This window comes from Lichenostomus cassidix, chromosome 8, assembly GCF_008360975.1.
Source record: "Lichenostomus cassidix isolate B80296 chromosome 8, HeHo_3.0, whole genome shotgun sequence".
NCBI lineage: Eukaryota > Metazoa > Chordata > Aves > Passeriformes > Meliphagidae > Lichenostomus > Lichenostomus cassidix.
In genome coordinates, this window is record NC_139489.1 from 9,896,518 (window position 1) to 9,922,478 (window position 25,961).

At 58.9% G+C, this 25,961-nt stretch overlaps 2 protein-coding genes across 7 annotated transcripts in view; both read right to left on the minus strand.

Moving 5' to 3' along the window:
- The window catches only part of IPO13 (importin 13), a 31,532-nt gene extending 13,817 nt beyond the window's left edge, over positions 1-17,715 (minus strand). Inside the window, exons 1-5 of one of the 3 annotated variants that reach the window (XM_085067781.1) lie at positions 17,424-17,715; positions 7,406-8,142; positions 1,799-1,939; positions 1,489-1,630; positions 348-514 (exon numbers count right to left, since the gene is read on the minus strand). In XM_085067781.1, the coding sequence (XP_084923907.1) occupies positions 348-514; positions 1,489-1,630; positions 1,799-1,939; positions 7,406-8,142; positions 17,424-17,495 (1,259 nt within the window). In that variant the 5' untranslated portion in view covers positions 17,496-17,715. Of the gene's footprint in view, positions 1-347; positions 515-1,488; positions 1,631-1,798; positions 1,940-7,405; positions 8,143-13,760; positions 13,890-17,423 lie in introns of those variants that run through there. The other 2 variants (XM_085067782.1, XM_085067783.1) reach the window with 2 other exon arrangements.
- Positions 17,716-17,940: 225 nt separating this feature from the next.
- ARTN (artemin) lies at positions 17,941-24,390 on the minus strand. Of its 4 annotated transcripts, none has more exons than XM_085067806.1 (4): positions 22,977-24,390; positions 19,923-19,993; positions 19,597-19,786; positions 17,941-19,235 (listed from the first exon to the last, which is right to left on the minus strand). In XM_085067806.1, exons 1-4 carry the CDS (start codon positions 23,020-23,022, stop codon positions 18,799-18,801), a joined length of 744 nt encoding a protein of 247 aa, XP_084923932.1. In that variant the 5' UTR covers positions 23,023-24,390; the 3' UTR covers positions 17,941-18,798. The 4 variants fall into 4 exon arrangements, with proteins under 4 accessions (XP_084923932.1, XP_084923934.1, XP_084923935.1 ...); XM_085067808.1 differs by having other exon boundaries at positions 23,977-24,388; XM_085067809.1 differs by lacking the exon at positions 22,977-24,390 and adding an exon at positions 20,912-22,930.
- Between the last annotated feature and the right edge of the window lie 1,571 nt (positions 24,391-25,961).

A 25,961-nucleotide genomic window follows, 5' to 3' on the forward strand; every position in this document is an offset into this window, starting at 1 on the left:
CATGGGTGTCTCCAAATGCTGGCCCCATCCCATGCAGAGAGCTCCATGCATGGACACATCACTTTCCCTCCTGCTGCCAGGTAGGGCACAGGCACTGCTCATACAAGCACTCTACTCCAACCAACAGAGTGATCCAATGGTTTCTTGGGCAGGGCAACTGGTGCTGTGCCAAAAACACCAGCTCATTTTCACATTAGCACCACAGCCAAAACAACTCTTGACGGAAGGAATCTCCTCTGTGTCCCTCCTTGGCTCATCTTACAGCACTCGGTGTCCAGGGTGGCAGAATGCTGCCCCTGCATCCTCACCTGCCTCACCTGAAGCAAACCCAAACCTCCCACTTGTACCTGTATATCCGAAACTGTTCCTTCTCATCCGAAGACCAAAAGCCGTATTCCTCATCGGAGGGGAACTGGGCTTTATGCAGCAGCACGTCCACCAGCTGGAAGTAGACAGGCCTGTAGACCTGCTGGTACACTGCCTGCTTGTCTGGCTCAAAGGACAGGATATCGTCCTGGAGGCAGGAGGAAGAATAAATGCATCAGGTGTTGTAGGGAAAGGAAAATGGAGCTAACATGCCTGCTGCACAGGGGACTCAGGAACATCTCCCAGGGCTGGTGGGACATGTCACACCTTGAAGCCTGCACTCCCAGCTCCCCGAGATCCACCTGATGCTGAGTCCTTCTGCAGTGGCAGCGTTTCCTGGAGGCAAGATGCCAGAAGCCCCAGAAGCTGGCTGGAGCCTCAGACAGCATCATTATAGGGGGTGGCAGTGTTCTGCCATGTCCTATCCTTGGGAGCACACCTGCACCAGGAGCATGCGTGCCTCAGACTGGTGTGAGAGAGAAGCCTGAGCACAGTGCTCTCCTGCCTGCACCTGTAACCTCAAACCCATCTGGAGAAGGAGCAAGAGGTGGTGAGAGCCTCAGCCTGGCCTTGTGCAGCAGAGGAGCTGCTGGCACAGCACTGACTTCACCCCCCTCCCTGCCCACGCTCAGCCATGCCATATTAGATTGTGAAGGAATGGAGCTGAGGGATGAACGGGAGCTAAAAATAGAGCTCAGTGTGGCAGGGCTGCTCTGCTGATCCAGAGAACACTGACCCTGGGAGAGAGACCCCATACTGGGCAGCCACTAGAGCCATGCTCTTGTTCCTGCCTGCTGCAGGCATGCAGCAAGCAGCTAAACAACCAGGTCTGCTGCTGGGAAGACAAAAAATTAACATGAAGTTTTAATTAGTTTTCTTAATGAGGCCCTTAAAGGATGGCTCACACTTCTAAGGAAGACTGGTGGCAGAAAAAGCCAGCCACAGGGCCAGCATTTCCTAGGAATGTGCCCTGCCACAGCTGCAAGTGCAGGGCAAGGAATGGGAACATCGGAAATCCCTGGGACTGATAAAGCCAGGCCAGACCCCAGTCCCCAGTCACTGGTACCTCTGGCCCTGCCTGGAGGGCAGGGCCCAGGCAGGCTGTCCACAATGGCCACTGACCTGCAGTGTGTACCAGAAGGTGAGCGTCAAGGAGCTGGTGGTTTCATTGACAGGGTAGTGTCCGGGGATGCCAGTGCAGAACATGATCATGTTAACCAGGGCCAGGAAACTCTGCCAGTGCTCCACCTGGTCCAGGAGGGCCCTGGGAAGCAGAGAGCACGGTCAGAGTGGCACCTCTCCTGCAAGCCCAGCTCCTCTGCCCTGACGCATGTCACTGGGTACAGGACAGGCCCTGGACAAAGCAGCCCGTGGGGAACAGCAGGCTGCTCCAAGCTCACTCCCTCTCCTGGGGACCATCCCCAGCACTCACCGGGAATGGTTCTCCCCCAAGGCCACAGCGATGCGGCAGATTCCATGTGACGTCTCCATGTCCCCGCTCTGGACTGCCTGGCGCAGCTGCTCTTGGAGCCCCAGCACGGGCGGGATGAGCTTGAGGAGGGTGTTCACATACCTGCAGGCACAGCCTGAATCAGTGCCAGGCATCACCTCCCTGGCATGGGCTGCCATGCCATCCATCCCTCCTGATGTTCTCCCAGGGCTCCTGCCCAGCATTCCCTACTTGAAGGCTGCTTTGTGCAACACGATGCATGCAGGAGCCTTTACTGCTTACACAAACTCTCCTTGCAGCCTGAAGCATTGGGACAAAAGCTGAAGCCCTGAGCACTGCTGCAGCAGAGCCTCTGCAAGCCAAGTGCTGAGCCAGTGGCCATCAGCTCTGTGCAAACCCCCCACTGCATGGCAGTGTGGGCCCTGCCTCTGCCCACCCACACCTGCCAGCAGGGCTGCCAGCACCCCCAACTTGCCACTGCCATAACCAGCTCTGAGTGAGCTGTGCCTGCACACAGCAGCATCGATGTGGAGCAGGAGAACAGCGGTGAGGGCAGACCTGTGGGCTCTTCCCACCATGCTCGCAGCCTGCAGCTCTGCAGGGAGGCAGTCAAAGCTGCCAGTGGGAAACCACACGACTCTCCAGCCTGGGCACATCCAGACTGTGTGCTGTGTCTGGGATGAATTGGGCAGCCACCGCTGGGGACTCCCACCCAGGGAGAATGCTGGCCCCTGGAACATCCCTTGGCCCCCACCTTCCTGGGCTGCTGCAGCCCAGTGCAGCACAGCTCTCCCACATCCCACCCCGCACATCAGCCTCCCCTCTGCTGCCTGTAAGGGATGGTAACCAAGGCAACGAGAAGGAGGCAGCCAAGGTGAAAGGCAGCCCAGGGCCCCCGGAGAGAGGCCGTACTGGAGGCTGATGAGCAGCCTGCCTTTTCCCTGCCATTTCCCTGCCCGCCCAGGCGTGTTATCTGCAGCCGCAGCCTGCGCTCTCTGCCTGCCCCCTACATGCAGGTGTGGGGCTAAGGATGCTTGGAGTGGGAGGCATACATGATGCCAGCCCTCCTGTGCCCACCCTGGGGAAGAGATGTGAGTGCTGACACCGGGACAGCCACACATCCACCCCAGAGTGGCACGGTGGCTTTTGCTATGGATGATTTAGGAGAGAACAAAGCCATTGGTGCCACCAGTGATGGCAGTGATGCCACTGGTGATGGCAGCTTTCTCTCTGGGTCAGCAAGAGAAAACAGGGGAAACAAGGTGTCTACAATTCCAGTGGTGATCCCAGCATTCCCTCTGTGCTGCTGGGGCTCACCCTCCCCTTGCCCTCTTCCCCAGAGAAAATCACACAGCAAAGGGGACAGGTATTTTTGAATAAACCATTTTCAAGCCTCTGATGCCCTGTGAGTGATGTATGTGGCAGCACGGGAACCAATGGTGCATGCAGGGTAGGCCCAAGGGAGCCAGGGCAATGCCCGGACAAAAAGGCACAGGGAACTTTCCACTGCTTCAGTGTAAGGCAAAGCCATCTTTCCTCCACAGCACTGGGCTCATATTACCCTAGGGATGTTTGCATGGTTTCATGCCTTATGATCTTTTCAGATGAGGATCCTCCTGCTGGTTACCTTGAAATAGCCTGGACCTGAACTGATCCTCTGAAATCCCTGCACAGCCAACAGAGATAACCACCTAGATTTGCTTCCATGCTGCAATCCCATGTTACTGAAGACTTCCAGAAAATGCTGGGTGAACCATGTCTCCTGAGCACCACGTTGCTCTGCTAACTGTTCTGTAGACATAAGGGCATCTTGGATGCAAGCCAGGAGGGAAATGCTTGCTCTAGGTGAGTTGTTTTAACCAGTCACCCAAGACCCATGGGCAAGTCAGCCAGAACTGAGCTGCTCTCTTCCATATCCAGGAGCATGGAGCCCCAGGTCACTCCACCTGGTCCGTGATGCTTTCCAGCCCAAGGGACTATCTGATGCCATATTCCTGACCAGGTGCAGAGCTTGCCCCAGGAGGCAGACACTGCACTTGCTGGCCCTGCTGCCAGCTACCACTTTCCACCCCCAGCACCACTGTCAGGCAGAAGAACACAGAACTATACCAGTTCAGGTAAACTCCTGTATGCCCAGCTGAACAGCTTGTTTCCAGCAGCAAAAAACTGTGAATGCCTGTGAAAGAGTACAAGAACATGGCAGCTACATGGTGACTCTTGCCCATGGAGTTCCCTGAAGTGACTTGTCTTTGCCTTCCTGAGCAAGGTTTACTATCCTGGTATTTAGGATCTGAGCAAATTTTGCTTTCATGAGTTTGTCCAGTCCCTTCTCAAAGCCCAGTGAACTGCAGCATTTACAGCTCCCTCTGTGGGACCAGCACCCCCTTATGCTCTTCCCACCCACAATCCTCCCCAAACCACACCAGTGTGGGGGACAACCTGTAGAGGGGAGATATAGGACAATCTCATCCTTCCTGATCCAAAATCTGAACCACATCTTGATGAGATAATATCACAATCTTATTAAAAACCTCTTTCTAATGAAGATCATGGAAAACTGTCCAAGTGAAATTCCTCTTCAAAAATTCAGCACCCAGTGCCAAGACCAGAAAGAGATGGGCTGTACACCAGGCAATCCCATACTGACACCTGCAATCCTGCCAGCTCCACCACTGCAGCAACACGCTGCTGCTTTCAGAGAGGAGACTCAGTGTCCAGCATCCATGCTCCATAACTTCCACCATGGGCATACACCACATGGAGGTCTCTACCCCACTCTTGACACTACCCACTGCCCTACAGGACCATGGCCAAGGGCCACATGCCAGCTCTCCCCCTGCAGCACATGCTGCCAAGCTCTCTGACCCACTTAGCTGAGGGGATAATCCTCAAACGAGATGGAAAATACAGCCCAAGCCTCTCCTCTTCAAATGAGATGCAATAGTATCTCCACTCCTCCCCTCCTACAACTCAGGAGCTTCCCACCACCTTAGAAAAGAGAGGTGTGGTCAGAGATGTTCCAGTGCCAGCTCCTGGCCCAGCCTCCAAGGTTTCTTCTATCCTAACAGAGGAGCAGCATCCAGACTCCAGCAACACCCGGCATACCCCCTTCTCTGGGTATGCACAGGGCTCCCATCCACCTGGCAGGTACAGAGATCAAACACTTTGCACCTACACATCTCTGGTGCATCATCTCTAGTAACACCTCAGAGGCAGGAAACCTCCTGCTGCTCCTTGAAAGCAGGGAAATGGGAGCTGCTGGCACAAGTGGCTTACCCAAGAGTGAGGCAGCACCAGGGCCACGTGGTCCTTACCCATGAAGTCACACCCACCCTTCTCCACCTGGACACAGGTGCTGTAGCAGGAGAGCTGCCTTGCAAGGTGATGCTGTCCTGGGAAGACGACCCGTAGGCTATTTAACCCTCAGTGTCAGAAGGCAAGTTTGTGAACCACTGAGCCTTCTGCTGGTGGCAGAAGCACACCTGCATGATCACCTCTGCAGCAACGTCAGTAAAGACAGCTGGGAGGGAGCAAGGGGGTAAAGACACAGGGTCCAAAGCACTCAGAGAACCCATGGCAAAGTGGTGAGCTCCAAGACTAACCCTCTCATGGAACAATGCCCCAGGACTAACCCTCTCATGGAGCAATGCCCTAATAAGCTCTGGAGAGGACCATGCCAGCAGCCCAGTGCCAAGAATACTCAGAGCCTGCAGCCAAGAGCCCTGCGGAAACAAAGACAGGAGACCATGGAGGAAGAGAGCAGCTGAAAAGCAGCAGGGATCTCCCAGACTACTGAGATAAGAGACAGAAAGGTCAGGAGACTCCCTGGGGGCTCTGAGAAAGAGCTGGATCCACTTTGGCTGAGCAACAAAGCCAGAGGAGCAGGACAGCTGGCACCAGGGGAAGCAGGAGGAAGAACACAGGATAGTGGACACAAGAAACAAAGGGGAGGAGAGCGCCCACCAGGGCTGGGAAGCTGCCGACACCACACGCCGCCTGGCAGGGCATCCCTGTGACAATGCCACCGCTGTCCCCACACCCCGGGGCAGGGGCTGCACCAGGCTCACACACTGGGTAGCTTTTCAGGCCAGCTGCCTGCCCTGTCCTGGCCGCTGCCTGTATGCCTACGGACAGGAGGGTGCTCTGCACAGCTGATGATGCCTACCAGAAAAAGGATGCAGAGCAAGTACTGAAAATTCCGTAAGGGAGCAGCCAGCATGGCACGTCTGAATGGGGCCAAAAACTGCACGGCAGGGTCGGCACAGAAGCAGGGAGGAAACCCCGCTGTCAGTCACACTTCTCATCACAATTCACTTTGAAAACTCAACAGAAAACTCAGCCTTTTAATACAACCAAAGAGCAGCACTGCAAGGCCAGGCTCCTGCACACAGGTATGGAATTACAGCCAAGGGACTTCTGAGACTTAAGAGCAATGGAAAGCAGGAAGACAGAGTCCAGCATTTCAGAACTGCAGGTGACCTTCTCACACCATCTCACTTTCTGCACCAGGGGCTTGGGCTGGTCCACAGCCTTTGCCAAGCACAGGAAAAAACAGCTTGTTGTCACCTTCTAAATGCTAGCAAATGAGGCAATCTGTCCCCCAGTCCAGCAACACATTAAAATCCTGATGGGTCCCTTTGTGCACCAGGACTTGCAGTCCACAGATGCAACTTTTTGTCATTGAAAAGGACAGCCCCAGGCTGCCCTAGGCCTGGGGAATGTGCAAGCTACCCCTGCCCTTAACCAAGGGGAGGACCAGGATTCACAACTGCAGTGGCAGCATTATTCCCACCGCTGCAGAGGGTCGGAGCCTGCGCGATGTGCAGTGATGCACAGGGATGCACAGTGGCAGCAGCTCAGCCCAGCCTTCAAGGAAACCTCCTCTTCGGAAGGTTGCTAAGCAGCCAGGAAGGGATGTGGCCACAGGAACCGGAGATGTACTGTCCCTTCTGCAGGCATTGGTCCCGAGAGCTGACAGCAGCTCAAGCAATGCAGCCAAGCAGACAAGCTCAGAGCCCCACAGCACAGTCCCAGCAGCACCTGCCCCAGCCCCAGCTCCCAGCTCAGCAGCTCCAGGCACAGCCATGGCCACAGACAAAGGATGAGTTCTTGGCTGGCACAAGCTGTTGGAGCCAGGAGGAGGGAAAAAAATGACAGATCTGGTTTTATTATCTCTGCATTGAATCAGCTCCTTGGCTAGACCAGCAGCACAAGGCAGAGGAAGGTCTCTGAACTCCTGCTGGCAGGAGCTGGGCAGCTGCTCTCTCTTTGGCCGCTGCAGGATCTGACACAGGAGCCAGAAGCACGCATCTTCATCTGCTTGAGAGGCCAGGGTGGACATGGGCTGTAGCTGCCCAAGACTACATGGTCCCTACAAGTCAACCGTAGTGCAAAGCCTTCTAGGACCAACCATGAGAAACCAACAGCCTTCAACTGCTTTTGACATTAGCCCGCTTCCAAACCCTGTCATCATTACCTTCAAGGCCAACGATAGCTACAAAAAAGCCTGAGATTTTTTCCTTCCCACCCTGTTTCCCCACTGATGTCCAGGAGCATCAGCCTACAGCACACAGGAGAGGCTGCCCTTACCTCTGGGCATCGGGCTGGGAAATGGCATTGACCACAGCCTCCACTGCTGTGTCGAAGAGCTCTGGGTCCTGCAGAGAGGTGAAAGCTGCCTGAATGAGGTTCTCGCAGTCCATCAGCGGGATCTCCAGCTGAACCCAGCTGGAGAAGCACTTCAACACCTTCTGCTTGATGAAACCTGGGGAGTCCTGCTGCTGCAGCAGCTGCTCCAGCAAAGGGAAGACAGAGCCGCACTCCTGCGCCAGGACGCTGCGCACCTGGCCCTTGCGGTACTGCGGAAGGCGGCTGGTCTGAAACTCCTCGGGCAGCACCGTCAGCAGCTCCAGCAGCGCCAGGCACCGCGCCCGCCCGTCCACGTTGGAGTCCTCCGCCTGGAACATGCGCACCATGTCTGCCACAGCGCAGGGCCAGGCCTCTGGCATCATGCTGAGCGCCAGGGAGGCCAGCGCCACGCACAGCCGGGTCAGCACGATCTTGGAGCCGCTGGCGAAGCGCGTGATGTGGGTGAAGAGCTGCGTCTTGAGGCTCTCGTACTGGTCAGCTGGGATGTCATTCCAGTAACGGGAGATTTTAATGTGGAGAGCGCTGGCACCAAAGTACTGGATCTCAGGCACCTTGTCCATGTGGAGAAGCAGCCAGCTGAAGTGCCATGCCTGGGGGGACACCTGTGCTTGCATCAGCCATTTCTGAGCCAAGTTCTTGTTCTCGATGTTTGGGTCATAATACAGCTGATGGAGAGCCTGGAAGAGAGAGGGAAGCACCCTAGAGCAGCTGAGGAGCACCACTGCAGCCTGTCCTGCCTGGGACAGGCTTAACAGGAAAGCTCACTGGGACAGAACCCCCCAGCCAGTGCCCAGGCTGCTCTGCACAGCCAGCCCCCCTCCCCAGGGCAGCTTGTGTTAGCTGGCCTCCCTCTTCCCATTCTTGGTGAAGTGAGAATGATCTGGCAGCAGGAGAGGACCTGCAAAGCATCCTTCCCCTCCTCTAATGCTTCACTCTAGAAATTTCTTTTCCTTAGTCATTTCCCATCTTCATCTTCACTCATGCTGAATGTGCCTGCTTCCCTGCTGATGTGCCATCACTGGGGTGGGCACAGGACCCTTCTGCCACATGAGGGCTGTAAGGCACATGGCTGACCAGCATTCCTGCCTTCCACCCACACCTGCTCTCTAAAAGGCACTGTGATCCAAAGCTTACATCTGTGAGCCCATGCAATGCAAGAGCCACTGCAGATCTTTGTCTGTCAGGTTATGCAGTCCTGAAAATCCACAGTCACTATATTCAGGGATTAATCTCTCCATTAAGCCCCTTCAAAATATTCCCAAACTCACCCAGTTACAGCTGAGCCAAGAGAGCTGCCATCCAACCCTGCCTCTGCCACCATCTCCTGTGACAGTTCAGGGCTGTTCAAGGCTCCAAATTCTCCATGTGGAGAATGGAAACATCACTTACCTGCTCCTGCAGCTTTGTGAGATCTAGTTACTGCTTTGCATAGCTCAGATCCACATGAACAGCTTCACACAGGCTACAAGGCTTTATTTGCAGAGGAATATTATACAGATATGAAGCCCAGCCTTAATTAGCTACTTATCCTGAGGGGGTACAGCCAGTAACCAGTGATGTCATCACACAACTAGGAGAAGAGTAACTACCCCTTGCCTGAACTCCATCTTCCAGCGGTGAGGATTTCTGCCTGGTACAGCATGTTTCATTTCAAACTGCCAACTGCACATGCCAGGAGCAAGGAAAATCCATGGCATCTGTTGGGCAATCAGGCACCCATCATACCCCACCAGCAAATCAAAGGATGATTCCAGCAAGTGCAGAGAGTTTTTTTGTGTCCCCACCCTGGCTCCAGGTCTCAAATAACCTACCCCTCCCCCTCAAAAAAGCTCTATGAAATTCATGTGCTTCTTGTACCCAGGAGAGGATTTAAACCCTATTTTTAAGCATGCAGAGCTGGCAGCTTGGGGTGCAGAAACAACCTTCCCAAGCAAGCACTTGTACCTCCCTCCTGCTGCTTCCCAGTGCGAGACCAAAGAGCAGGACAGTATGGCAGGAACTTTACAGAGTCGGCATAGCCTGGGCCATAATTTGAAACACTGCTGTTCAAGACTTTGTAACAGGGGAAAATGAGGATAACCTCTTTGCAAGAAAGAGGTTATGAAGTACATTGCAGGAGATGGAATCAGCCAACATGGGCTGCAGAGGGACAGCGTCTGACCCACTAAAAGATGTATCCTGACACAGAAAAGGTTAACCCTAGATAAGCAGGACATAGAGAGAGAGAAATCTGTCCTGACAGAGCAGCCAAGGGGAGCCCATGAGCTCTCAGCAGCTAGCCAAACCCTACTCTGCTTCCAGTTATCTTGGACTGGGATGCAGGAAGCATCACTCAGCTGCTGAGGCAGAGGTAAGTGCTGTCATCCCCTCCAAGCAAAGCAACAATTTACTTCACTATAGAGCAGCAGCTGCAGATGTGCTAAAAGCTCAGCCACTCCTGGGGGTAGGAACCTGGCTCCTACCCCTGCTCTTGTGCTAAGAACTGAGTCATCCTGCAGCAGGGCTGAAGCTGGAGCTCCCAACCATTACTGGCTCAGTCTCTTACTTGCTCCCATCAGAGCTTGCTGCTTATTTTGCTTCCCAAATAAATCTCACTGGAGATTCCCAGAATGGTGACAGCCCACTCTTTCCCTTCCCTGCTTGCTGGGCACTGTCACAAGGTGCAAAGGGTGGTGCCCTCTGTCTGCTCCCTAGCCCAGGATCCTTCCCCACCTCTTCCCAGACTCTATTTTTACACCTCCACGCACTTTCTAATGAATTTATACCTTCTATTTTGAATAGTGCTACCACTTAGAAAATTCCAGGGAGAAAAAAACATCCCTATGCATTGTATATTACAAGGCACCATGTGTACACAGGAGCCCTAACCTCTAAACCAGCACGAGGTTTGAAAAACACAGACCTCACCATGTGTGCAGGATGGACCTGCCCCACAGTGTTGGGTTGCTGACCCACAAGCTCCCCAGCTGCTCACCTGTGCTGGCCACAGAGCTGCTGCAGGCCAGTCCCACAGGAGGAAAACTGTGGAAAAGCAGGTGACTGCAGGTGACTGGGACCATGGCAGGACACCAGAGCAGGGGTTGGCAAACACAGTCTGCCTGCTGGGAAGCAGCTGATGGCTCATCCTCCACCTGGCTGGGGCTGCCAGTGCTGCTGGCTAAGGCCTGATCCTGCCAACAGGGTCTGCTTCAAGCCAGCAGCCTCTGGTGCTTTCACGTGATCATCTGACTGAATGGAGAGGAGTGAGCAACCAGGAAGAGCCTAGCAAGCAGGTACCAAGAGGTGCAAGCAGGTACCAATACTGCACACACCTCCAGCACACACACATCCTGCACACAGCCCCGGCAGAGACACCAGCAATGGCTATGCTAAAAACCCAAGCTGTTGCATCCTAACAATGGCAAAGAGGGAGCATTTCCATAGCAGCTCCCCTGAATGCTTGGGGAGATGCCACTACCCCTGCATTAGAGGAACAGTGTGCAATTGGGTTGCGAGACCTCTTCCCAGGTCTCCCTGGGCCAGCTTTCCAGATATGTGGACAGCTTTCTCACCACCACCACCATCCCAGCATCTTGCCTGCATCCCTCATATTCTGCCCTGGGTGCAGTCCCCACTGTCACCAGTGAGCTCTCTGGAGAGGCATCCATGCTCAGCAACACCAGCTCAGAGCCCTGCTCCTCCCACTCCTCCTGCAGGGAGTCTCTGGGGTGGTTTCCAGCAAAGGTCCTCAAGGACATGCTGGACTCTTCACTGCTCAGCACCTCAGGGAGAGAAGGTGAGTGGAAAGATGAAAAAGTCTATCAATTACACAAAGAAATTCAGAGGATGGAAGCAAAGTTAATGCCAAAGACTCGTGCTACAAGCTGTTGGAAGTCAGAAGAATATTCTGGAAAAAAGCATCTGCTGACTATCTCGGCTCCCTTTCGCAAGCACCCTGCCTGGGAGGGACCAGTTGTTGTGGCTCCTGGAAAAAGCATGGCTGTTCCTGTCTGCATGCAGGACACCAGGTGGAAAGGAAAGGCAGTACGTGCCCCAGGGCTACCAACAGCACACCCCATCCAGTACTCTACGCAACATGGGACCCTCCCAGAGGACCTCCAAGGCTGGGCATAAATACTGGGACCATCCGAACCCAGCTCAAAGCATCAGAAGACACCCCTGGGAGCAGACTAGGCTCTCTCCCTGGACTTCCATGCACATCAGCTGAGTACCATCCTCTGCTGAGAGCGCTGGGCAGGGGCTGCAAGACCCTGTGCCCTGCAGAAGGGCACATGAACACCCAGTATGCTCCTCCTCAGCAAGGAGACACTGCCCTCATGCCAGATCAGGCACCAGCACTGGCTGCTGTTGGACTTTAACATGGCCACTCTGGCCAGCACCCTGAGGCCCACCAGGAAGCACTGGAGATGACAAGGGGAACTCATTAGTGCCAAGAGGGAGAAGCAGAAGGCATGAAATCGGGTAGTGACATCTAACAGGGAGGCTTTGTGCATTCCAATTTGAACGGGTGGCTGACACCAGACCTGCCTCCTCTGCAATTAGACCTGTAATGTGAGAGCTGGTAAACAGCCCGGCTGTCAGCTATGCCCTTTGGCCAGGGAAGGAGCCTTCTCCAACATCAGCTCTGCTTGGCTGAAAATAATTCAAGCTTATCATGATGGCTCTTCCCTGCTCTAAAAAGCTGTGACCAAAGCCTCAGTCAGGCTCTAGTCACTGGAGCAACATCAACCCCTCAAGTAAGCTGCCCTGGTGCAGGGCAGCTTGCCCAGAAGACACGGGTCAGAGATCCCATTCTGGTTCCTTTGTGAGGTGGAATGGGAGCAGTCCAAGGAGAGTTACAGCCAAGCAGAGGCACCTGATCTTAGGCTGCACTCAGGTATCACAAGGGAAAAGGATCTGCTACAAGCCCAGAATCCCCCAGCTCTCGCCCTTCAGAGCTTCTGCAGGGAGCCCAGTGACAGCAGGCTGTCTCCCTCACTGCACTGCGTAAATACATTAACATGGGGTGCCCTGCAGAGTGGTGTTCTGTCCATGCCATTACGGGGTGACAAGAGGAGCCTCAGACACATGGCTCTGATCCCAGAGCAGGAGCATGCTGCCTGCTGTTCTCGGGGACTCCATGGGGAGACAGCTGCCCTCTGAGGGCCATTCTGCTTGAGCATACAGAGCTGACAGCAGGTACAGCTCTGAGTGAGCTCTGCATCCCAGCTGGGGAAACAGAAAACTGCAAAATATATTCCTGCTCTGCTCCTTGTAGCATGCCCACAGCCACAGCATGCCGAGGGCAGCGGTGGCCATGGCCCCTCGGCAACCATCAGCCTCCTTCCAGCACGACCCCCGGGATGTCTCCCGCTGCAGTCTCTCGCTGTCCTTTCTACTTGAACGCACTCGCACCGCCAGTGCTCCAGGCCTGCAACAGCACAGCCATTACCCTGGCTCTGCCAAGCGAAGGGAACATCATCCCTGCCTCCCCCTGCCTGCAGCAGCTGGCCCCCCCGGCCCCAGCGGGGCAGGCTGAGCAGCCAGCATCCCGGGAAGGCGGCAGCCTGCCGAGGATAGCAAATGGATGCAGAATAAAGCTGGGTGTGTGCCGCCAGGCGTGCTGCTCCTGTTCAAGGATCCACATTTTGCCTGCAGCCCCAAAGAACAGGGCTTTTCTCCCCTCTCCTAATAAAAGATGTTGCCACTCAGAAGCTCCTGTTTGAGCCCAGCTTGCCCACACCAAGTCCTCAGCTGTCCAGAAGAGGCTGCAGCCCAGATAAAGCTCGGTATCCCTCCCACTGCTTCACTGCCATCAGCGCTCTGCAGAGCACAGGGTGGTCCCCAGCAGGGACAGGGGCTGTGGGACACATATGTGCTCCCAGTGAGGGTGGGCAGGGGCCTGAACAAGCAAAGGGTGAGCAGGACCGGACAGAAACCCTGGGAATGCAGAGCCCAGGATGAGCTGCAGGGGTGAGCCAAACACCCCTGTCCACTATCCCTTGTTTCTACCTAACAGTTCCATGATAGAGTACACAAGCAATTTGAGAGAGGAATCTCTGCTGGAGCCCAGGCACCAAACCCATCCATTCCTCCTCCATAATACATCAGAGCTGAGATGAGGCTCCAGCAATGGCTCTTGCAGAGCTCAGCAAGCACTGGACAACACCACACCAGAGGAAGGAGTTGTGTTCAGCCAAGACTGGCTCTGGCTGGAATCTGCTTCTGCAGGAAGGTTTGCTTAAACATGAAACAAGGCGACTCCCTGCTTCCCTCAATTTTGCAACAATCTCCCCTCCTATGGCCCCCAGCTTACCATGCCCAGTGTGGCTGTCACATCTCACATACACACAAGGGCTGCTTCTAAGGAGTAAGAGGACAATCCACCGCCAGACAGAGGATGCCATTCCCCCACCCTCGAGTATTTGTAATTCTCTTGATCAGGTTTCTGAAGAGAGGCAATAACCTTCTGAAGAAAGCAGATGCACTTGATTTCTCCTCCCCATCTTCCCGGGTAGAAGGCAGCCCCAGCAGCTGCCACATCCCCGAGGCTCAGCATCTCCGAGGAGCAGTGATCAAAGCCATCCCTCTCCCATTGCGGTAGGCTCCGGATGTCAGCTCCATGACACCCCGCCTACCCATCCTGCCGGAGAGACTCTGTGCATTCATCAGGCATCTCCAGAGAGGCACACGGCAATCTGGAAAGCCCAGAGATGCCAGACCACTAATGTGCTAGGGAAAAGACGTCAGCGAATATCACAAACACCCCAGAGGATCAGAGGCAGGACAAGGGAGGAAAGACCTGGAAGGAATCAGACAAAAAAAGAGGGCGAGAGCAGACAAAAAAATTGAGAAATTCATGGAGGAATGGCACTGCCTTTTTTCTTATTTCAGAAAGGGCAATACTGCTGAAGCAGATTCAACTGTACTAAGAACACATGAGGAGGGTCACGCTTTATTCCTCTCCTGTCCAATACTGCAGTATTAGGTGCTGATACCCCTGACCTGAGGGACGCCAAGATTGCAGGGCACAAGTCCTGTCCTCTGAGATGGACACAGCAGCAGGGGCTGAACATCTGCAATACATCTTCATCATCACCCCAGCACAAGGCTGTCAGTCACACCAGGGACAGCTCCTGGGCACACAAAAGCACATGCAGGTCACAAACCAGATTGCACCATTTAGGCAATCAGACGTTGAGCATCCTCACAGCCTGAAGCTCTTGGCCTTCCCACCCTTCCCTTTCCTCCAACCTCTCCAAACACAGCAGCAGAGCCCCATTCAGCAGCAGGTGCAGGGGAAGCAGCACCAGCCCAGAGCTGCCGGACTCCCAGCAGGTCCACACAAAGTGGCCACGCCAGCCTGCTTTAGCTGTGCTGAAGTCAGAGTAGCATCTAGGTCAGGCTCAGAAGAAAAGAAAAAGCAGACAAGTAGCCCTCAGCTAGGACTGGGGGATACTGACACAGTAACTGTATCAAAACAGCTCAGCCCCAGCGCAGCCCTGCTCCTTCCCTGTGCCATGGGACAGCTCCCTATGGAAAAACAGAGCAAAAAAATACAGGGAGCAACTTTTAGTTGGTTCCTGAAGTGCAGCACCTGAACCTGGCACCTGTCCACAGGCTTTCAGACCTGCCACCTGGCCCTGCCTCCAGCATCTCCACCCTCCTGCCTCCCTGAAACCACTGGTCACAGCTGAAGGGATCTAACCGTCTCTTTCTGGCACTGGTTATGCATGAACACAGCAAGGATCCTCCTCAGCTACACAGGCACCCAGAGCCCTGCAAAACCCCACTGCATAACTACAGCAGGAATACCAAAGAATTTTCCGGGGACAAGAATCTTCTCCATCAGAAGAATGTGACAGGCATGGTCTCACCAGACTGCCCCAGCTGTAACTGCCACACACGATGACTTCCACTGTGGGGGACCTGGAAAGGCTTCAGCCCTCTGATTTAAGAGATAACCAGCTCCACACACTGTTCCTAACCCCAGCACTTATCACTAACTGACTCAGAGTGGAGTCAAACCCCGACTTTAGTCAGTATTCAGTATTATTAATAGAGCCATGCACAAAACCTGGCAGGTGGAAGAGCCAAGGCCAGCAGAAGCATCACTTATCTGCCAGCATCACCTCTGACAAAGTGGCTCTACCCACCTGCCTCCCACCAACCCTGCCCCCGCCAAAGCCCATTTTTCCTTCACTTTGTACCAGAAACATCCCACAGCCCTTCCTGGAAAAGACAGACACAGGAAGGCTCTGAGCTGCTGAACCTCTGGGTTTTTTTCTGATCCCACCCCACACTTCCTCCCCTGTTCAGGGACCATGCTGCTGCTCCCCACCAGCAGCTCAGAGCCCCACTGCAGTCCACAGCTGCACCTTCAGAGGACACTGTTGAGATGGCAAAGCCTGCGGAAATCGGGAGAGGCTGGGCAGGCTGGGGGAGGGGAGATGAAGCATCCTAGAGGGCATCTTTGCCTCCTCCCAGACATCAGGAGACTAAATCCCGAGCAGCTTGGCAAGGATGAGCTGCCTCTCACAGCCTCTGCACAGCCACACCTCACCCAGCCAGTGCCGGGTGCCCCCCACCCTGGCACTGCCCACCCTTCCCGGGCAAGTGTGCGCCTCATTGTTGGTGCAAACAAAGGAGCGGTTTGTGTCTGAGGAAAAGAAAGGAAGTCAGAGGCAAAATCATCCAGCAGCCCTGGATGTATGCAGATTAAGCTGCAGAAGGTTGTATGAATGTAGCATTTTCCAGACACCAGTTAATCCCCCCGGTTGTGCTCTGCCTCCATCTCCCTGGAAAAGGTGGGCTGTGTCTCACCTGCAGCCACAAAGGCAACCAGCGCCCAGTGACAAACCTGACATTCTTGACCTGACACCTCCTGGCAATCTCCTGGGGAGAGTGTGAAAAGCTTGGGGAAATAGTTTAGTGGTGGGCTTGGCAAGGCTGCGCTAACCATTGGACACAACGATCTGAGAGGTCCTTTCCAACCGAAACGATTCCATGATTCCGTGTGCCCACCAGCACGCCCATGAGTATTGCTTTGGCAAGGATCTTGGTCTATTCTTATAGAGGAAAAATGAGGACACTGGGATTCCCACTAGCTGTCTGAGGACTAAGCTTTGGGTGTCTGTCAGATGTCTGGCTACAGGGTAAGTGGAAGGGTGATGCACTTGCTGTTTGCCCTTCAGGGATGCATCCTCTGCTGCCCTGCCCCCATTACCTCCAAGGTGGCCAAGGGAAGGTTTTTGCTCAGCTGCCCTCCTGGGTGCTTACTGAGGTGCCCTGCTCGGTGTCCGTGATGAACCCCAGGTCACACATCAGCTGCTCAGGGCTCATCCAACAGCAGTGTGATGCCAGCAGGCCTTGGTTTGCCATGGCTGTTCCCTGGATCCCAGACTTCAGCAATCACAGCCTCATTCCTATTGCCCTGCAGATGCTCTGGAGGACCTTGAGCACCAGCAGGAGCAAAGGGGCTGGATTCCTGGTTTAGAAAAGCATCACTGGGCCATCCGCCCTCTGAAGGCTTTCCCCAACCGTAATACCTAATAATTCCCAGCACCTGGCAGAAGTCCCTTCCTTTCCTGGCTAATGGAGACGCTGATAATGGGCTTCACATTGCTGCAGCTGGTTCAGTAGCCAGGACCAGACCCGTGGGCTTTCCCTGCCCAGCGCTGCAGCTGGCGACCTAGAGGACGCCCGTGGGAGACACACGCAACCCCTCCCTTCTGCTCCCATTCCTGCCACATCACTTTCACTCCCCCGGCTGCCCCGGCGGCTCCCGCTCCAGTCCCATGCCCCGGTAGCGGCAGAGCGGGCAGGCACGGGGGACGCCGCCCGCCGATGTCGCCGGGCCCGGCACCGCCGAGCAGGTGCCCCCCGCTCCCCGAGCCGCATCCCCCGCAGCACCGGCGGCATCCCGCCGCCGAGCCCCCGCCCCGCCACGGCAGCGGGTGAGCCGGCGGGGCTCGCTCACCTTCTCCACGTTCTCCACGGTGAAGTCGAGGCCCTGCGGCGGCGGCGGCGGCGCCTCCGCCCTCCGCTCCATGGCTGCGGCGGCGCTCAGGAGGCGGCGGCGGGCGGGCGACAGCGGCGGCGCACGGGCAGCCGCATCGCGGCGGGACCCGCCTCCCCGCCCCGACGGGGGCGGTGGCACCGGGGCGGTGCGGCTCGGCGCGGCGGTCGAGCCGGGAGGCGCCCGTGGCACTCCCCGAGCAGCCCCGGCGCCCCGCTCCGCTTCTCCCCGCCCCGCCTCACCTCTCCCCGCGGCCCCGCAGGCGCGGCCGGGCAGCCCAGGACCTGCCGCAGCGCCGCGCCGCACGCCGGGAGCGGTAGTTCCGGCCCGCGCGCGTCCCCTGCCGGGCACCGGCACCGGCACCGCTCCCCAGGCGCGGGGCGGGCAGTGCCGGCGGGAGCCGCGCTCAGCACCGCTCCGCACTCTCCCGTCAGGGGCACACCCCCGTCCCTGTCCCCATCACGGGCACACGCAGGGGTTGGACGCGCAGCCCATCGCTTTATTGCTACAGGAAAAGGCGACTGTACAAAAATAGAGTTTATCCCTCAAATTTTACAAATAATAGAAAAAGGGTGCGGGGGGCACGGGGCGCTGCCCAGGGCTTCACTGCAGCGCTGGGGTTAAATTACACCCGGCCCCCGGGGCCCAAAGTCATAAATAGGAGCTGCCGCTCAAGAACAATAAATAAATAATTTAGAGTAATAAATAGTTTAGTGCCACAGCACCACGGAGCTGCGGGGGGACCCTGTGACCACCCTGGGAACCAGGCAGGAGTGGCGGTCCCAGTGGGTGTCTATGACCCACCACCCTGCAGAGGTGCCAGGGGCTGCTGCTGGTCCGGGTGCAGGCCCCCACTCCACGCTGGTGCAAGTTGGCCCCACTGCATCCCTGCCCTCAGGGACACTCCTTCCCTGCACCACTGACCCCAGGGTGCCCGAGGGGACAGGGAGGTTTTGTCCCCTCTGAAGCTTGGGTGACACTTGGTCCCTAGAGCACAGGTGCAGGAGTGCTGCTGATGGACACGGGGCTGGCAGACCCTTGGGAGCGATGGAGATGGTCCATACTCTCTTCAGCTCCTCTCCCAGGGCTGAGCCAGGGTGCACCTGGACAGGACCCCACATAGCCGGTGGCACCAGCTGCTTGGCACTGAGCAGGAGTGGGCTTGGCCACCCACACCCCAGTTATGACTCCATCTCACCTCAGTTCTTTGTGGCCACATAAGAATAGGGGTGCCAGCCTCTGCCAGACCCTTGTTCTGAGCAACAGTGCCACTGCATGTGGCAAGCTGGAGTCTGTCGGCATGTGTCGAGCTGGGGCCAAGCCAGCGGCCCCTTCCTCAGCCAATACAGCTGCACTCAGCTGCTGAGAGCTTCTCCACTGTCTGCCATGTGTTCTCCACATCCATGAAGGAGACAGCTTCATAGCGGGTGGGTCGGCAGCAGGGGTGGCTGAGGACCCGCTCCTGTGGCCCCGGGGCGATGAGCTGCTGCCGCAGCAGGCTGCCCAGCGTCAGGTCATAGTTGCTGCGTGCCCGGTGGCAGGACCCGCTGCAGTACTTGAAGAGCACGATCTCGTCCGAGTTGAAGCCCAGACCCAGGTCACGCACCTTCACCATCAGGTTGCGGATGTGGCAGTTGCGCCCGCGGGCGCGCCGTGAGCCTTTTGGCCCGCCCTTCTTGGTTTTGCCGGCGCCGGGCGGTGAGCGTTCAGCACGCAGCAGCAGGTCCTCTGCTAGGTCTGCGGTGACTGGGCTACCTGTTGTTGCGTTGTCCCCTGCATGTGGAGGAGATGGCGCTGTCAGGACCCATCCTGCACCCACTGCCCTCCTACTGAGCCTGCCTGTCCCCACTGTGACCTACAGATCCCTCCTGATCATCCACCATGGCAATGGCTGGTGCCTGAGAGGGCGTGTGGCTGTCCAGCCAAGAATCTTCTCATCTGCCCATCTCTAGGACCCTGCCACATCCCCAGCATGAAGCACAGGGCCCCACGTGTTGAGATCCCCTCAGCCCAGACCCAAAGTGCAGATGCAGCCCCACACAGGCTGGGGCTCCCCACAGCAGCCCCCAACCTGCCCATGCCCCACACATGGGGTTACCATGCCCAGGCTGGCAATCCTGTCCCCAACACATACCGTACAGCTGGCTCCAGGCAGCAGCGAGTGGTACCTCCACGCCATCCTCCACAGACAGGCTGGCAGTGGCCATGCCCCGTGGCGTGGGGGCTGCGTCCAGCGTCTTGTTGCAGTGTGGTGTTCGCAGGGTGCCTGTGGCCAGCCCAGCCAGCAGTGACAGGATGGCAAAGAACCCCCATAGTGCCCCCTCCTGCAACAAATCACAGCACAGAAGGGTCAGCCCTGGCCAGGGTTCCCACGCCAGGGATGAGGCTCCATGAGCTGGGGATGGGTGGGGGTGCAGTCATGTAGTCCTGGCCATCACAGCCAGACAGATCTGGGCTCACCTTGGGCTGCGGATGTGTGGCAGGTCCTGCAGGTCTTGACTCTGGTGGCCCCTGTCGCCGGTCCATGCTAGCTGCAAGTGCAGAGGTTGGGGTCAGTGCCCACACAGGGTGGTATAGAGTTGGCTGGCTGGGAAGTTGGCACATGCATCCCCTGCCCTGGCCAAGCATGCCATCCCCTCCCTTGCCCCCCAAAAGCCCACAACACCTCCTGTACCCCATTTATGGCCCACGTCCACCCCTCTTTCCTCCTGGCACAGCCAGGCATCCTCCCCACACCGCATACCCCTTCCAAGAGATTGGGCAGCTGGGGCAACCTAGTCTTTGTACAGCACCTCTCCTCAGGGAGAACACAGCCATCCCCTTGTGTGCATTGCCTGGGATGCCAGGCTGGGCTGTGAGGCAGCGGCTGGGGCTGGGAGTGCTGTGCAGGGGGGCCCTTTCCCATGGCCCTTCCCTGGGAATGTTTTTCTTGCTCACAGTGGGAGCCTGACCTTAGAAACTCCAAATCCATTAGCACAGGGTCCTTGGGTGCAGCCACCTCTGGCCCCACACTGGCTCCCCAGCCTGCTGCCTGCACCAAGCTGGGACACACAACCCCAGAGCAGCCTGGATGAGTGGGACTGCAAGGGGCAGGATGGGCAGACAGGTCCTGTGGGGACATAGCAGGGTGTGGAGCACCATGCTGTGCTCAGTGTACTCATTCACCCAAACACCACTGCTTGGTGTCCACTGCCCTGACACACAGAGAGGAGCTAGGTTCCTGCTGTGCATGATCCCAGCCAAGCAGCAAGCATGGTCTCAGGAGAGTAATGTCCCCCAGGAGGTGCTGGGGCAATTCCCGTCTGCAACCACGTTTGCCTCATTCCCCAGCTCCCCCCGGCATTGCAGAGGCGTCCCAGTGTCCAAAGCTAGGATACCCTAGCTTTGAAGGGCTTTAGAAGTAATTCAAAAAGGGGTTGTACACTCCTTGGCTCATCTGCACTGCATACCCTATCTCTCAGGATGGGACTGTCCCCTTGGAGCTTAGTGACATTCTGCATTCAGGAGTTCCCCCATTCCCTCTATGACATTGCCCAGCACGTCCCAGTTGCTTCCATGGCAAAGCTGGGACAGGACATGCTGAGGACAGCACTCCTGACCAAAAAAAAAAAAAAAAGTGAAAGCACATGCCTGGGCACTGCTAGGACCAGGAGAAAAAATAATTTCCTCCAGTCCCTCTAGCATCTCAGGGAATGGTCTCCCACTTGATGAATCTGACGCCAGCCTGCACTGGCAACACTGTGACAAGGGGCTGTAGTAGGCGCTGCCAGGCCCATGTGCCCCCTCTAGGGACAGTGCACCAGGCGGGATGCGCACCCGGTGCCGGCACGGCTCACACCGACCCCCCCGGCCGCGCCAGCCGCGCCAGCCTGGCCAAGCACAGCCCACGCTGCATTTCGCTGTCGTGGCGGTCAATGGCCCCAAGCCAGCCCCTGCCTCCAGGTCATGGTTTTCCCAGGCCAGCACCGCCGGAGGAGCCAGGCGAGGGTCCCCGTTCCCTGCTGGGGGGGTGCGGACTCCCCGGTCCTCTGTCCAGCCGCCGACCGTCCCGCCACGGCCCCTGGGCTCCAGCATCCCGGCGGGAAAGGACGGGGAAGAGACAGGACGGGACGGGACGGATCAGCCGATGCAGTTCAGGCTTCTCCCGTCCGGCGGCAGCACGACCCCGAACTCTGCAGCGGGAGCGCTGCCGGCGGGGCGCCGAGCGAGGGCAGCCTCCCTTCGCCATCGGGAGCCCCGGAGCCGAAGGGACGGACGGGCACAACCACTGTCTCCTCAGACTCGGGGCCCGTCCAGGGGCGCAGCTCCTCGAGCGCACAGGACCGCAGCCTACGCTGGCCCCGAAACCCCGCTCGGCAACTGCTTTCGTCCAGCGCGGGCACGGCTGAGCCAAGCACCTGAGCACCCCAAGGAATGCCAGACCAGCACACCCCACAGCAGACCCCCATGTCCCGTACGAGGGAATCTGGCTGAGATCTGCCCCTGCCACGGCTGCCATAGACCTGCCGGGCGATTCACAGGCACAGGAGGGTTTTTTTCCAGGATCGGAACCGAGCCCATCCATGTGAGGACCTGCCTGGCCTCCCAGCCATATGTGTCCCCCGCCCGGGGCTAAGCAACAGCGTGCTGCTGCAGTCTCTGAGCGGCCACCTCACACTCACTCCTGAAGAGCCTGGCGAGAGCCCCGCTGCCCGCGGAGCGCCTGGAGCCGCTGTCCCATGGCTACACCAGGCTCCCGGGGGAGGCAGCAGACACTCGCGAAGTGCATCCACACGAGGCCAGCGAGTGCCCCAGGCTCGCGGTGAGTGTCTCAGCTCACGGAGTGACCATGCCAAGCCTGCAGCCGCGGGTCCCACCAGGAAGCGCCGGGCGATGCCCAGAGACTCCTTCGGGCAGCTACGGGCACCGGCGGAGGCCCTGCATCCCTCCGCGCTGACCCTGGCAGAAGAGGTGATGCGGGTCAGAAATCAACGCCAGGTGTGATGAGGAGCGGGCACCTATTCCGCGAAGCATTGGAAGACCGGGGTCGGACACGTGGGGCACACGGCAGAGACCAAACTCGGATCCAACTAGGGGACAGCAAAGCCGGGGGGCGCAGGATACCCCCGCCCCATGCCTCTCTCCTGCCCACAGCCCGGGGCGCACACCTGTCCGACGTGCCCAACGGGCCGGGAGAGAGCCCAGGGAAGAGGCGGGAGAGTCCGTCCCCGTGCCCCGCGGGCGCCCGCAGCGGGGTGCCGCCTCTCCCCGCCCGGGCAGGGAACCCCGGCCCCGCAGCGGCCCCAAGCACTTCCCGCCGCCGGGTCGGGCTCGGCACCCCGGGATCTGCCCGGGAGGAACTTGCCCGGGGGCGGCCCGAGGCCCCCCACCGCCCCGCGACTATTGCCGGGAGGTGGGCGGCGAAGCGGGTTCCCCCCGTCCCCCCCGCAGTCCCGGTAGGAGCCTCCGCCAAGGCCCGGGGCCGCCGGTAGGCTGGGGCGGGCGCTGTCGCCCGCCACCCCGGCCCGCACTCACCGTGCCCGCGGCGGGGACCATCCCCCGGGCCGCCGCTGCCCCGCATCGCCTCCGCTCCCCGCCGCCCCCCGCCGCCCGCCGCCGCTGCGCCGGGGCGGGGCGCTGGCGGGGGCCGGCGCTGCCCCGCCGGCACCGACTCCCGCCGCTGCTCCCGGTGCCGCTCCCGCTGCGTCTTGGGGTGCGGTGCCGGCGGCAGCAGGCGGACTCGCAGTGCGGGGCAGCGGCGGCTCCATCCCGCTCCCGTCGTCGCTGCCGGTGTCAAATTCCAGCCACCGTCACCTGACCGGCGGGGCGGGCACCGGCACCGAGAACCCGATTCGCACTGGCACCAGGATACCAACCGGCACCCCGATCCGCCCGTAGTGGCACCGGGATTCCGACCCGCACGGGCGCCTGGACCGCACCGGGATCAGGATGGCACCGGAATCTCGCCAGCAGCAGGAGCCGCAGCTCAACCCGCTTCAGCATCGGCTCTCGCCGTGATCCGCACCTCCTTCAAGCTCCCGCGGAAACTCGCACCCCGCCAGGCACGGCACCGAGACCCCCGCAGGCACCCGACCCCGCTACCGCCACCTGCCCGTCGGCCGACCCCCGGGCAGGCGGACCCGTAGCCCGGACGGACGGACGGACGGACGGACACCTCGTGAGCAGGGCTCCCTGCCCCGACAGCCCGGTCACAGCGCTACTAGGACGGACACACGGACACCCTCGGGAAAGGCTTCAGCCCTTCCGGGAGCGCTCCGGGAGTAGAGCCCTTCGGGGACCCTTTGCGCACGTGGGGATCCGGCGGGGATGGGTTGTCGGGCAGGGTCGGGGTCATCCCGGCAGCTCCCGGCCGCGGCGGGGCGGGCCGGCGTCCCAAGCACCCTGAGCTGACTGGGGTCACCGGTGTGCCTGGCGCTCGTGTCCGGCCGCGCCGGAGGAGGAGTCCTGCCCCCGCCCGCCCGCACCCCGCGCCCCGCTCCTTCTCGGCTGGGCCGCCCGCCACCGGGCTCCTTACCTCTGCCGTCGCCCTGCCTCCCTCCGCCGGGGCCGCCGCTGGCCCCGGGGACATGGGGGCCGGCTGGCGAGTCGAGTCGAGCCCGTACGAGTCCTTACGTCACCGCCCGGGGCCCTCCGCGTCCATCCCGGGGCTCTCGAGTGCTCCTTGCGAACGTGCCAAATCCCGGGGCCGCCTCCGCTCGGCCCCGCTTCACACGTGCTCCCCTGGCCGCAGCTGATCGCCGGGACGCGCCCAGGGCCAGGCGAGCCCCCCGGGTCCGGACCTCATGGCTGCAGGGTCCGAGGGCGCCCGGGCAGGCTGCGCTCCCCGCGGTGCCTCCGGCCGTGTCACCTGCCCCGGCGGCGCTCCGCCGCCTCGGCGCAACTCCGCGGATTTATGCAACTCCCCGGCTGGAGCGGGGCCAGCGGCTCGGTCGCCGGCTGTGCCGCGGCTGCATGCCGGGCCCCAGGTCGCCCCGACCCCGGGCCCCCCGCTTAACCGGGAGGCTTTAACCTCCTCCCCGGCGCCCTGCAGCCCGGGCCCCGCGGTCCCGCGGAGGGGACCGATGGGCGCGCCCGCAGCCACCTGCGGAGCCGCCGCCTCGCCTGCTCTCATCTCCTGGGATTATCCAGCGCGGGGGTGACAACTCCCGCGTCCTCCTGCGACATCACCTGCCAGGGAGTGTGCGGGCACAGGCGGCGCCCACTAAGCCGTCCCTGCCACGGCAAGCAGGGACAGCGGAGGTGGCACGCGGCCCGGAGCTGCTGCCCCTGCCCCGGAGCGGCACCGCGTGGCCTCGGCTCCCCCTCTTTCATCTCCATCCCTGTCCTGGTACAAGCATCATGGCCATGGGTGGCTCCATAACTGCTAGTGGGACTGTGTTTCTCCACGGCCGTGGCTTGAGGCTGTTCCCATACAAGATGGCCTCATGGGAGCCGTCAGAGGCAATGTCCGTGGATGCCTTGGCCCAGCAGAGGTTTGGAGGCCCTAGAGCATCCCCGAGGTAGAGAAACAGCTGAAGGCAGGTGACAGGGAACAGGATCCTCTGCTTTGCAGGGCTTGCAGACTAATGCAGCTGCCTGCTTGGAAAATTTCAATATGAGTGACATGTCCTGTTTCAGGCTGCCTTGCTGTCCCCATGGAGCTGGGACTGGCCACAGCCCTGACCATGCTGGGAAAGCTGCCCAGGAAGAGAGGGCTGCTAATGAAGGGAAGGGCTGCCTCCACCACGGACAGCCCTGAGGGCTTGGAGACAGCCTCGAGTGCTGGCTCAGCAATGGGGTTACCCCATCCCCTCCCACCTTCCCTACTCGTTCGGCAGGTCCTCGTGCCCCCAGGACACAGCCAGGAAGTTCTGAGGGTGTGATGCTGGTGGTATGCAGGTGGCTAGTGGGGCATGGCACAGGGTATCCAGGAGACCCAATACAGGTGAGCCCACAGTGTCCCCAGCCCTGTGAAAGCGGTGGTTGTGCAAAGCCATGAAAAGCCTGGCCTCTGTCCTCTTCCAGGTGGGCCTTCTTCGAGGTTGCTACCCCAGACACCTGGAGGCACTGGCTCCCTCCTCTGCCCTTTCCTCTCGTCCTGGGAGACATAAGCCTGCTGCTGCCGTCAGCCCCACTAATGTCCTACCAGCAGCACCTCCTCCCTGTCCCCCACAATTGTGGTGGCAGGGGATGGCATGTCCCAGCTCTCTGCCTTAGTCCCAGCACTGCTCTCCCCTCTTGGGCTCCCATGAGTATTGGCTCTGCCCTGGGATATGCTGAATGGGTCAGGCTGCACAGGGCACTGTGGGGCAGGGCAGGGTTCCCAGCCCCACAGGTCTCCAGACAGACAGGTGACCTGCTCCCTGGCACCACCTGGCTCCCTACCTCCCAAGGCACTGCCTATGTCAGCCTGTGCTCCTGCACCCCTGGGGCTGGGGTGTCCCCAAGTGCCTTGTCTGGTCTGGAATAAGCCCTGCAGAGCCAGGGCCTGCTGTGACATCTGCTGAAGGTGCCACCCTT

Bases quoted from the DNA above. Each gene is read 5' to 3' on its own strand.
- ARTN (XM_085067805.1), bottom strand. From the start codon at position 20,141: ATGGGGTACAGGAGGTGTTGTGGGCTTTTGGGGGGCAAGGGAGGGGAT. The intron at 19,787-19,922 runs GTGAGCCCAGAT...GATTTGTTGCAG, and splicing joins CCACACATCCGCAGCCCAAG to GAGGGGGCACTATGGGGGTT. The intron at 19,236-19,596 runs GTATGTGTTGGG...CTCCACATGCAG, and splicing joins TGCCTGGAGCCAGCTGTACG to GGGACAACGCAACAACAGGT.